At 44.5% G+C, this 12,706-nt stretch overlaps 1 protein-coding gene across 1 annotated transcript; it reads left to right on the top strand.

The window, feature by feature from the left end:
* The first annotated feature begins 6,354 nt into the window (after positions 1–6,354).
* Positions 6,355–11,934, top strand: LOC106589179 (uncharacterized). The gene is made up of 9 exons (XM_045709976.1): positions 6,355–6,387; positions 6,531–6,657; positions 6,991–7,568; positions 7,718–7,844; positions 8,178–8,755; positions 8,905–9,031; positions 10,732–11,276; positions 11,436–11,682; positions 11,840–11,934. The coding sequence occupies exons 1-9, from the start codon at positions 6,355–6,357 to the stop codon at positions 11,932–11,934; spliced, it is 2,457 nt and encodes an 818-aa protein (XP_045565932.1).
* The last annotated feature ends 772 nt before the right edge of the window (positions 11,935–12,706 follow it).

The following is a 12,706-nucleotide window of genomic DNA, read 5'->3' as shown; positions in this document are numbered from 1 at the left end:
TTTAGTCATGACATTGGAGTTAATACCCCTACTCTTACAATACGTGCCATGGGATCTTTAGTAACCAGTCAGGACACCCATTTAACACCCCATGTGAAAGCCAGCACCCTACACAGGGTAATGTCCCCAATCACTACACTGGGACATTGGGATATTGTTTTTTAGACCTGGATGGGAGACCAGATGCTGCTGGAAGTGGTGTTGGAGGGCCAGTAGAAAGAACTCTTTCTTCTGGCCCTCCAACACCACTTCCAGCAGCATCTGGTCTCCCATCCAGGACCAACCCTGCTTAGCTTCAGATGCAAGCCAGCAGTGGGATGCAGGGTGGTATGCAAACTCTAGGTTGTCTTATAGGCAACATGATTTGTCTTGCAGAAGAAGCTGATGAAGCAGTTTTTGGTGCTCCAGAGACAAGGTCTCCAGAGTCATGTCCCTCACCACACCACTGTGGAGGACATGAGCAACTGGCTTGTTAAGAACAAGTCCCTGGAGCGGTGAGTACAGCTACTTGTACTATGTACCATATAATTAGGAATCAGAATACTGGAATGGACATGAACCTTCATATGACAGTATAAAAGGTCAGCCATTTTGGTAAGGGAGTTGGTAAGCCAGTGGTCAGCCAGTGCTATGATAAATTATTGTGTAAAACAATGAATTTGAAGATTATCTGCACAGTATGTTTGTTAGATACAGTGGCGACCCGTCATTCAGGGCAGGTGGGGCAGAATTGTATCATTCCGAACTTTATCCTCAACGTTATATTACATTTTGTTGCAACTCGAGGGATACCTCTCCGTCCATTCTAGCAGCAGGCTACACAGAGAATGGAACGGCTGTATAGGGGAAACAGCTTGATTCACACAAAATGGAATAAAACGTTGCGGGTACATTTGGAATGACACAATTTCATGTGTACAACATCTAAAGACCAGCATCACTATATTGAGAGCATTTGTTCATGTTTTTTCAGAGCCCCAGTACTGCAAAACGATGATGAGGAAGTGAATCGCTGGTTGGGGTAAGTTTTTCAAAAACAAGTAAAATTGTCCAAAAAATGTCAAGACCCTTCTGTAACATGGCATTTACATCAAAAATAGAGATTTGGTTTTAAAAAAAAGATAACTTCTCCTTTAATTTGTGGATTTCCATAATCTATTTCTTATGATATGTTACGAATTATAATTTGTATGATATGTTAGGAATTGCAATTCGTACAATATGTTATGAATTTGCAATACATACGATATGTTTCCGAATTCCACTTATTTGTGGCTAACGTCAGCTAGGTGGCTAACATTAGCTAGGCCAGGGGTTAGGGGTTATGGTTAGGGGAAGGGTTATATTACATGCTAAGTAGTTGCAAAGTAGCAAAAAAGTTCTAAGTAGTTGCAAAGTTGCTAATTAGCTAAAATGATAAAGTTGTCCATGACATGATTCGAACACGCAAACTTTGGGTCTTCCCCAACCAACCTCCCTCATTTTGTTTTTGGCTTAAATATCCTTATTTCTTATGTACATCGTAACATATCATACTCATTTGAGTGTCACAGATTTACATTTACTATGTTACGTCTAGTATTTGAGGCCAGGCTGCTGTACTGCAATTCACTCCTGATTTCTCCCTGACCACAATGGCTGCCATTTTCCTCCTATTCTGTAACTTTGAGGGTTTATGACATAGCCACTCTAATTTTATAGGATCTCAATGCCATGTATTTTCTTTTTACCTAAATATGTGAACACCATCAGATAGAATTCATAGCACAGATTTGATAAAATATAACAGAACAGATGATCTGGAATGACATTCACTCTCACGGGATGGGTTGCTCAAAATAACTAACTGAAAGCCACACTCCCAATAAGCCACAAATATGACTGCATTGAGGCATATTTCACTGTGCTTCTATGGCTATATGCACCATGCCACTGCCTATTTCATTTGTTCATTTAGCAAACAAGACAGCTCATAATTCAGTGCCTTTATCAGTCAATATATCTATATTGTAGCTTTGGGTTAGCTTTAAAAATGCAACATTTTCTCTCAAACTCATTGCAAAATGTGTACAATAGCAGGAAGTTTCTGGCCCACCCAAATGTCTGCAGGCCCACCCAGATTTCTGGCTACGCCACTGAATCACTGTCATAGGCTCAATGGGAAATCAATGTGAAAGTAGATGAAGGAAAAAAAAGGCAGGAATGTTCAGTTGCTCTGTATTTTATTTTAAGGTTCAGAAGGGAAGCAGAGGAAGGGAATGACATAGGTCACCTGGTAAGAGATTAGAAAGACATCTACAGTATAAGTTAAGTGGAGATAATATACAGTTAGTGAGTTATCCTTTATAATAAACCATGTCCTTATTTAGCATTGGCTCATGGTACGTTGATATCAATATTTTCCCCTCACTGCTATGGGCATTAATGGCATCCCCTGTTTCCTGTGACAGACCTGGGAGGTGAACACTCAACTCAGAATGAGAGACGTTGAACATGAGGCTTTTACTGAGTTGGCCACCGACCTTAGTCAGGCCATTGACTCACTTGACTTTACTGCTGATCTCTCCTACCTGTGAGTCACATTCACTCTTTATGTTACAGCTGTTTGGCCTATGTATTATTCTATCCATCCACTGATGCTAAATGAAATGACTAGTGCAGGGGCCAATATCAATCAAACTTCATTTACTGTATGTAGCACATTTCTTACAGAGGATGCGTTTCAAAGTGCATAAAAGTGTTCCCTCTTGTCTCTATCTGGCTTGTATATTTTAGAAACCCTGAGGTCTGCGATGAGGTTGTAAGAGCTCTAAAGAGCATTTCCCAGAGCCTGGCCTTCCAGCCGTACTCCAAGCTGTGCTGTCCCTCTAAGGTGGTGGTGGACATAGTGCCCAGGCTGCTCCAGGCCCTCTGGTCCTGCCAGATGGAAAGCCCCTGTGACCGGTCCTCCATGGCTCTGAGCGATGTGAGTGTCACCATAGTGCTGGCAGTAGTGGAGAACCTCTCTAGAGTTCTGAAGGCTCCTCCTGTCGCTCAAGTCTACTACTCCCGTTCCACTGGTGTCAGGATGGTCCACTCACTCAACCGTAAGATCCAGTGCCTAAGCAGCCCTGAGAACCTTAGGAGAGCTCTTTTCACCCAAAGTTCCACTATGATCAGCACCATCATTGAAGCTGTGAGCACCAAAGTCCAGAGGCTGTTTGAAGCTCCTGCTGACTACATTCCATTAAGCTCTATCCGCAGCTGGCCACCAGAGCCCAAGGCGAGCGAGGTTCGTCCAAAGTGCCCTGACCAGCTGGTAATCTCCTCGGAGCTCCTGAGGACCATCATTGGTATGATAGTTTATTTAGTCTTCGAAGGCCACCTAGAGGAAGACATCAACCTTCATTACTGGCCCCTCATAAATGACATAATCCACCAGCTGTCACTATGTGGGGTCAAAGTCACAAAGAAAGGGGGCAAGGCCAACTGGCATATTGGCTGGTACCAGATCCTTGAGATGGTGACAAACATCCATACTCATCTTCGCCACTATACTGGCACAGAGCTGGTACTTAAGCTTGCAACATCTGCCAGGGCCACCATGCTAACGAGGCGCATGGTTCACCATGTGGTCGAGGAGCTGGTAAAGCTGAAGGACGTGGATGAAGGGACACCAGCTTCAGGGAGCAGTGAGGTAAGCAATGATTACAAGTGTTTATCTTTATGAAAGTCCACTCATACAAAGCATTTTTGTTGTTGTTGTTGGTAAAAAGAAGATTTGCAATGTCGCAAATATTACGTTAAATATGATGTCCTTGTTGCTTTCAGTCTGTGGACATGAACCTGGCAATCACCGACCACATTGTCCCTAACCTTGTCAAAGTGGTGGATTGGCTTCAACCCCTGGCCACTACCCCCATGGTGGACATCACAGCACCCCTAATCACTAACCCCGTCAAAGTGGACAACATCACAACAACCATGACCACTACTCCAGTTGACCTCCAGTCAGGTGAGTTAAATTGACACTGATCACTTTGACAGGTTATCATGTCTTACTATAATATAACTTATTAGCTAATGTTTTGTAACTAGACAGTTTTGTAATAAGTTGTGTTTGTATGAGATTGATCTTCTCCTTCTAATTTCAAGGGGATGTTGTGGTAAAACACTCAACACCCTGCATTCCACCTGCAGGCTTTGCCCCGGCACCATGCATACTACCCCCAGGCTTTGCCACTGCATCCTGCCCTCCACCACCTGGCTTTTCCCCGGCATCATGCTCCCCACCACCAGGCTTTTCCCCGGCATCATGCCCCCCACCACCAGGCTTTGCCCTTCTATCCTGCCCCCCACCACCAGGCTTTGCCCCTCTATCCTGCCCCCCACCACCAGGCTTTGCCCCTCTATCCTGCCCCCCACCACCAGGCTTTGCCCAGGCATCATGCCCCCCACCACCTGGCTTTGCCCAGGCATCCTGCCCCCCACCACCAGGCTTTGCCCTTGCATTGTGCCCCCCACCACCAGGCTTTGCCCCGGCATCGTGCCCCCCACCACCAGGCTTTGCCCTTGCATTGTGCCCCCCACCACCAGGCTTTGCCCCTCTATCCTGCCCCCCAGCACCAGGCTTTGCCCCTCTACCAGGCTTTGCTCTTGCATTGTGCCCCCCACCACCAGGCTTTGCCCAGGCATCATGCCCCCCACGACCAGGCTTTGCCCTTGCATTGTGCCCCCCACCACCAGGCTTTTCCCAGGCATCCTGCCCCCCACGATCAGGCTTTATCCCGGCGTCATGCCCCCCACCACCAGGCTTTCCCCCGGCGTCATGCCCCCCACCACCAGGCTTTTCCCCAGCATCATGCCCCCCACCACCAGGCTTTGCCCCGGCGTCATGCCACCCACCACTCACTATCGCTGATCATATCTGCACGCTGATTCAGAGCATCACTGCCAGATCCAACAACATCGTCAACAAGGAGCTGGAGAAGTGTATCGACTCTTATAGTAAGAGCATCTGGGCTGACACGTTCTACTGCGAGTACATGAAGATGTGCCCATCACCCCAGGGGATTGAAGCCTTCTCATATGATGAGGAGAGATTTTTCGTGGTGGCCAACATAATCGGCAGAATATTGCTGAACAACCTCCAGCTCGAGATGCTCCTCTTAGTGGAAGACTTTAATGTGGATGAAGAGACACCAGTTTCAGGGAGCAGTGGGGTAAGCAACGATCACAAGTGTTTATCCTTATGAAAGTCCACTCTCTGATAAAAATACAAATAAATGTTGGTAAAGAGGAGATATGAAATGTAACAAATGTTCTGTTAAATATTGTGTCCTTGTTGCTTTCAGTCTGTGGACTTGAACCTGGCAATCCCAGAGACCCCTAACCCTGTCAAAGTGGTAGACATCACAACACCCCTGACCACTAATCCAGTCAACCTTGAGGTTTTGGATGAAACACTTGTCCTTCAGTCAGGTGAGTTACACTGTCACAATCACTTTGACAGGTTATCATTTTTCACTGTAATGTAACTTACTGGCTAAAGTTTTATAACTAGACAGTTTGGTAATTAAATTAAAGACATCTTCCAGAGATTGTTGAACATTTCCTGTTGAAAAGAGATATCCCAAGTATAAACCCAGTAAAATACACACACTAAAGCAGTGGTCACCAACCAGCCAATCGCAATCGACTGGTCGATCTCCAAGGCATTCCTAGTCAATCACCAAACATGTATGTAAAAAACCCAACAATAAAGCCTTAAAGTTTTTATGTAAGACTGATCTTCACTTTGTCCGCCACCAACAGGCTTTGCCACGTCACACTGCACCCCACCACCAGGCTTTGCCCCGGCACCCTGCACCCCACCACCAGAATTTGCCCCAGCACCCTGCATTCCACCCCCAGGCTTTTCACCAGCACCCTGCATTCCACCCTCAGGCTTTTCCCTGGCAACCTGCACCGCATCGCCAAGCTTCGCCGCTAATGCCATGCAAGGCTTTGGCACGGAAATCATCCTGAAACAAATGGTCCTGCTATTCTTGGAGAGGCTCCCCCCCTGCATCAGAGGATCTTGAGTCAGAGTTCCTGACTATCGCCGATCATATCTGCACGCTGATTCAGAGCATCACTGCCAGATCCAACAACATCGTCAACAAGGAGCTGGAGAAGTGTACCGACTCTTACAGTAAGAGCATCTGGGCTGACACCTTCTACTGGGAGTACATGAAGATGTGCCCATCACCCCAGTGCTGGGGATTGAAGCCTTCTCATATGATGAGGAGAGATTTTTAGTGGTGGCCAACATAATCGGCAGAAGATTGCTGAACAACCTCCAGCTCGAGACGCTCCTCTTAGCGGAAGACTTTAATGTGGATGAAGAGACACCAGTTTCAGGGAGCAGTGGGGTAAGCGACGATCACAAGTGTTTATCCTTATGAAAGTCCACTTTATATCTCTGATAAAAATACAAATAAATGTTGGTAAAGAGGAGATATGAAATGTTGCAAATGTTCTGTTAAATATTGTGTCCTTGTTGCTTTCAGTCTGTGGACTTGAACCTGGCAATCCCAGAGACCCCTAACCCTGTCAAAGTGGTAGACATCACAACACCCCTGACCACTAATCCAGTCAACCTTGAGGTTTTGGATGAAACACTTGTCCTTCAGTCAGGTGAGTTACACTGTCACAATCACTTTGACAGGTTATCATTTTTCACTGTAATGTAACTTACTGGCTAAAGTTTTATAACTAGACAGTTTGGTAATTAAATTAAAGACATCTTCCAGAGATTGTTGAACATTTCCTGTTGAAAAGAGATATCCCAAGTATAAACCCAGTAAAATACACACACTAAAGCAGTGGTCACCAACCAGCCAATCGCAATCGACTGGTCGATCTCCAAGGCATTCCTAGTCAATCACCAAACATGTATGTAAAAAACCCAACAATAAAGCCTTAAAGTTTTTATGTAAGACTGATCTTCACTTTGTCCGCCACCAACAGGCTTTGCCACGTCACACTGCACCCCACCACCAGGCTTTGCCCCGGCACCCTGCACCCCACCACCAGAATTTGCCCCAGCACCCTGCATTCCACCCCCAGGCTTTTCACCAGCACCCTGCATTCCACCCTCAGGCTTTTCCCTGGCAACCTGCACCGCATCGCCAAGCTTCGCCGCTAATGCCATGCAAGGCTTTGGCACGGAAATCATCCTGAAACAAATGGTCCTGCTATTCTTGGAGAGGCTCCCCCCTGCATCAGAGGATCTTGAGTCAGAGTTCCTGACTATCACCAATCATATCTGCACGCTGTTTCAAAGCATCACTGCCAGATTCAGCAACATCGTTAATGAGGAGCTGGAGAAGTGTACCGACTCTGACAGTAAGCAGTACTGGGCTGACACCTTCTACTGGGAGTACATGAAGAGGTACCCATCATCCCAGTGCCTGGGGATTGAAGCCTTCACATGTGATGAGGAGAGATGTTTAGTGGTGGCCAACTTGTTTGTAAAGAAGATGTCCCCCAAGTCGCTCCCCTCAGCAGCAGACTTCGACGAGGCTGAAGATTCAGGCAGCAATGGAGTAAGCGATGATTTCAAGTGTTTATCCTTATGAAAGTCCACTCATTAAATTATCTCTGATAAAAATACAAATAAATGTCAATGTTGGGAAAAGGGAGATATGAAATGTTGCAAATGTTCTGTTAAATATTGTGTCCTTGTTGCTTTCAGTCTGTGGACTTGAACCTGGCAATCCCAGAGACCCCTAACCCTGTCAAAGTGGTAGACATCACAACACCCCTGACCACTAATCCAGTCAACCTTGAGGTTTTGGATGAAACACTTGTCCTTCAGTCAGGTGAGTTACACTGTCACAATCACTTTGACAGGTTATCATTTTTCACTGTAATGTAACTTACTGGCTAAAGTTTTATAACTAGACAGTTTGGTAATTAAATTAAAGACGTCTTCCAGAGATTGTTGAACATTTCCTGTTGAAAAGAGATATCCCAAGTATAAACCCAGTAAAATACACACACTAAAGCAGTGGTCACCAACCGGCCAATCGCAATCGACTGGTCGATCTCCAAGGCATTCCTAGTCAATCACCAAACATGTATGTAAAAAACCCAACAATAAAGCCTTAAAGTTTTTATGTAAGACTGATCTTCACTTTGTCCGCCACCAACAGGCTTTGCCACGTCACACTGCACCCCACCACCAGGCTTTGCCCCGGCACCCTGCACCCCACCACAAGAATGTGCCCCAGCACCCTCCATTCCACCCCCAGGCTTTTCACCAGCACCCTGCATTCCACCCTCAGGCTTTTCCCTGGCAACCTGCACCGCATCGCCAAGCTTCGCCGCTAATGCCATGCAAGGCTTTGGCACGGAAATCATCCTGAAACAAATGGTCCTGCTATTCTTGGAGAGGCTCCCCCCTGCATCAGAGGACCTTGAGTCAGAGTTCCTGACTATCACCAATCATATCTGCACGCTGTTTCAAAGCATCACTGCCAGATTCAGCAACATCGTTAATGAGGAGCTGGAGAAGTGTACCGACTCTGACAGTAAGCAGTACTGGGCTGACACCTTCTACTGGGAGTACATGAAGAGGTACCCATCATCCCAGTGCCTGGGGATTGAAGCCTTCACATGTGATGAGGAGAGATGTTTAGTGGTGGCCAACTTGTTTGCAAAGAAGATGTCCCCCAAGACGCTCCCCTCAGCAGCAGACTTCGACGAGGCTGAAGATTCAGGCAGCAATGGAGTAAGCGATGATTTCAAGTGTTTATCCTTATGAAAGTCCACTCATTAAATTATCTCTGATAAAAATACAAATAAATGTCAATGTTGGGAAAAGGGAGATATGAAATGTTGCAAATGTTCTGTTAAATATTGTGTCCTTGTTGCTTTCAGTCTGTGGACTTGAACCTGGCAATCCCAGAGACCCCTAACCCTGTCAAAGTGGTAGACATCACAACACCCCTGACCACTAATCCAGTCAACCTTGAGGTTTTGGATGAAACACTTGTCCTTCAGTCAGGTGAGTTACACTGTCACAATCACTTTGACAGGTTATCATTTTTCACTGTAATGTAACTTACTGGCTAAAGTTTTATAACTAGACAGTTTGGTAATTAAATTAAAGACGTCTTCCAGAGATTGTTGAACATTTCCTGTTGAAAAGAGATATCCCAAGTATAAATCCAGTAAAGTACACACACTAAAGCAGTGGTCACCAACCGGCCAATCGCAATCGACTGGTCGATCTCCAAGGCATTCCTAGTCAATCACCAAACATGTATGTAAAAAACCCAACAATAAAGCCTTGTTTTCCTATTTTTTGTATTACTTTCACTCTGTTGGTGGTAGGTGCACTTGATTCAGCAGCCCTAGCGCCGGGAAAGCATAGCGTTCCCATTTTGAACCATTTCATGTGTCTGAAGGTAGAACTCCGCCTACCCGGCAGGCGCAGAGAGCAAATCAACTGCACCTACTGTATAGGCCTACCGCTGGCCAATCAGATAGCCTGCACATTTTCCTTGAGCCATAGACTGTAAAATGAAGTATAGAACGCACAGCAAATTTCATATTGTGACACTTCAAAACCTTTAAAACCATGACAAGAGTGAGAGACTCAACGAATACAGCAAGGAGCTGCTCTTTAAATTAGTAAGTTCATGTTTAAGTTGTTATTCAGCATTGTCAACACTTTGTTCAACACTTAAAGCCATAAAATGCGAGTTGTCCTTATTTCCACTCACGCTACAACCAGCACTACAGCTGCAATTAATGAGTATGGCAAAGTGTTCCGATAAGCTTGTGTTATTATTAGCGGCTTGGCTTCTGTTTTTATATTGAGGGATATCTCACTGGTCATGGGAGTCACAACATGAATTGGTGCATGAGGTGGAAATAATGCAGTGGGCCTTGAGTTTCACCCTCAGCTGGAGTGCAGAGGGGATGGTGAGTCAGCTGAGAGGCAGCCTCACTGCTTCTCCCTCCCTCCCCTCAGACTGACCATCAGATGCAGGCCATCAGTCCTGTAAAAACATTCAAGTGAATTATTATGCTTACTCAGCTGTGCCTCCCAAATAATACAACAAATTATCTAATTACCAGTGTTATATAAAAAAAATATCTATATATTATTTAAACACATGGTCTGAAAATATCAACATTGGCAGGCCAATCCAAGCATAGCCAATATGCAGTGATAATGTATTGGGCCTATAGCCTACTGAACAAACCTCATTGCTACAGAACAGTTTTGAAATAGTTAATGTTGCATAGGTTAACTTTTTCTAAAGTCATGTTTAAAAAAAAATCAGAGCGCTAGATCTGGACTTGCATTTTGACTCAGAAAGTGATCTTGACTCAGAAAGTGATTTTGGCTCAGAAAAGGTTGGTGACTACTGCTCTCAAGGGGGAAAGAATAAGTTTTGAGCAAAATACAGTTACTTAGAGACAACTGCCAACTTCAAGGAGCAGGCCATTCAAGGTGTTGGTCTGATGGGGATCCGTGATGTCATCGCCCCCCCTTGCTTGAGGAACAATAGAGAAGCAGTATAGAACAAAAGAGAAACGGCCCTACACTTGTGCTATGTCATGACATACCTAGACCACCTGTTGAGAGGTCACTTTTGTTAAGTACATCAGGTGTTAATTGAGGTGAAAAGGACACTAGAGTGCCACTTCAAGTTTTTAAGTAAGACTGATCTTCATTTTGTCCGCCACCAACAGGCTTTGCCCCAGCACACTGCACCCCACCACCAGGCTATTCCCCGGCACCCTGCATTCCACCCCCAGGCTTTTCCCCAGCACCCTACATTCCACCCTCAGGATTTGCTCTGACAACCTGCACCACATCGCCATGCTTTGCCGCTAATGCCATGCCAGGCTTTGGCACGAAAATCATCCTGAAACAAATGGTCCTGCTATTCTTGGAGAGGCTCCCCCCTGCATCAGAGGATCTTGAGTCAGAGTTCCTGACTATCACCAATCATATCTGCACGCTGTTTCAAAGCATCACTGCCAGATTCAGCAACATCGTTAATGAGGAGCTGGAGAAGTGTACCGACTCTGACAGTAAGCAGTACTGGGCTGACACCTTCTACTGGGAGTACATGAAGAGGTACCCATCATCCCAGTGCCTGGGGATTGAAGCCTTCACATGTGATGAGGAGAGATGTTTAGTAGTGGCCAACTTGTTTGCAAAGAAATTGTACCCCAAGATGTTCCTCTCAGCAGCAGACGTTGACGAGGATGAAGATTCAGGGAGCAATGAAGTAAGCGATGATTTCAAGTGTTTATCTTATGAAAGTCCACTCATTAAATTATCTCTTATCTTTGTTGTCAATATTGGTTAAAAAAAAAGTACATCTGCAATGTTGCAAATGTTATGTCAAATAATAAACATCATAAATATTTAACATTTTTGCTTTCAGTCTGTGGACATGAACCTGGCAATCGCCGACGAATTTGTCCCTAACCCTGTCAAGGTGTTGGAGTTGCTTCGACCCCTGTCACTGCCAGACATCAAAAAGACCTTGACCACTATCCATGACAAAGTGCTGGACAACACAACAACAACCCTGGTTGATGCCCCAGTTAAGGTGGACAACATCACAACACCCCTGGCCACTAATCCAGTCAACCTTAAGGTTACGGATGAACTTGTTGACCTCCAGTCAGGTGAGTTACATTAACACAGATCACTTTGACAGGTTATCATTTCCCTCTGTAATATAAGGTATTAGCTAATGTTTTATTTTAACATAACAGTTTTGTAACTAACTCATTTGTAACTAATTTAAGCTATTGTGATTGATCTTCTCCTTCTCATTTCCAGAAGATGTTGTGGTCATTAAACCAAAGAAAAGCAGAGTCATGAGATTCTTCCGTCGACTTTGCTGCTGCATATACGAAGATGATTTGATGATGTGAACCTGACCAGCTTTTCAGCGGATGACTTCAGCTCACACACACACACACACACACACACACACACACACACACACACACACACACACACACACACACACACACACACACACACACACACACACACCACAGTTGTTGTTTAACATGAGATTCGCATGTTAAATATTTCTCTATAATCTTTCCTCATTAAATATTTTATGTCTTCATTCAATTACTAGTTTTACTATTTACAGTAGCAATCGATTTGTATTGTTATTTTTTTGTAACTATTTACAGTTTCAATTCACATTTCATCACAAACTTACAGTTTTTTACAATCGGTAGGACCCATTTCTCAATACTTAGGTCACTTTTTCAAAAGTCTTCACACAGTGAGCATAACAGCAGTCTATGTGGGCTAAACTATGGATCATTTTTCATTGCTTTGGCACAAAATGCATTCAATGGCTACATCTTTGAATTTTCATGAACTCTTTTCTCACTCAGACACAACCACCACCAAAAACTCTAGGCCAATTTGCACATGTTTACATACTCTTTTCAAAACTGTTAAACTTAAGTTCGAAACCTAAAATAACACAAAATTGAATAAGACATAAATTTGCTACATTTCTACAGTAATACCGTATTGAAATATATTCCAAGTCTAATAAATGAAATACTATCAAAACAATTAGACCAACCACAGCTGATTCCCATTGTAGCTGAACATCTACCCAGGTGTTAGTCTTTCAATTTCATTACCATCTATACAAAAGGGGACATCTTAGGAATA

Source organism: Salmo salar, chromosome ssa28, assembly GCF_905237065.1.
Source record: "Salmo salar chromosome ssa28, Ssal_v3.1, whole genome shotgun sequence".
Lineage (NCBI taxonomy): Eukaryota > Metazoa > Chordata > Actinopteri > Salmoniformes > Salmonidae > Salmo > Salmo salar.
This window is presented reverse-complemented; position numbering and strand designations above follow the sequence as displayed.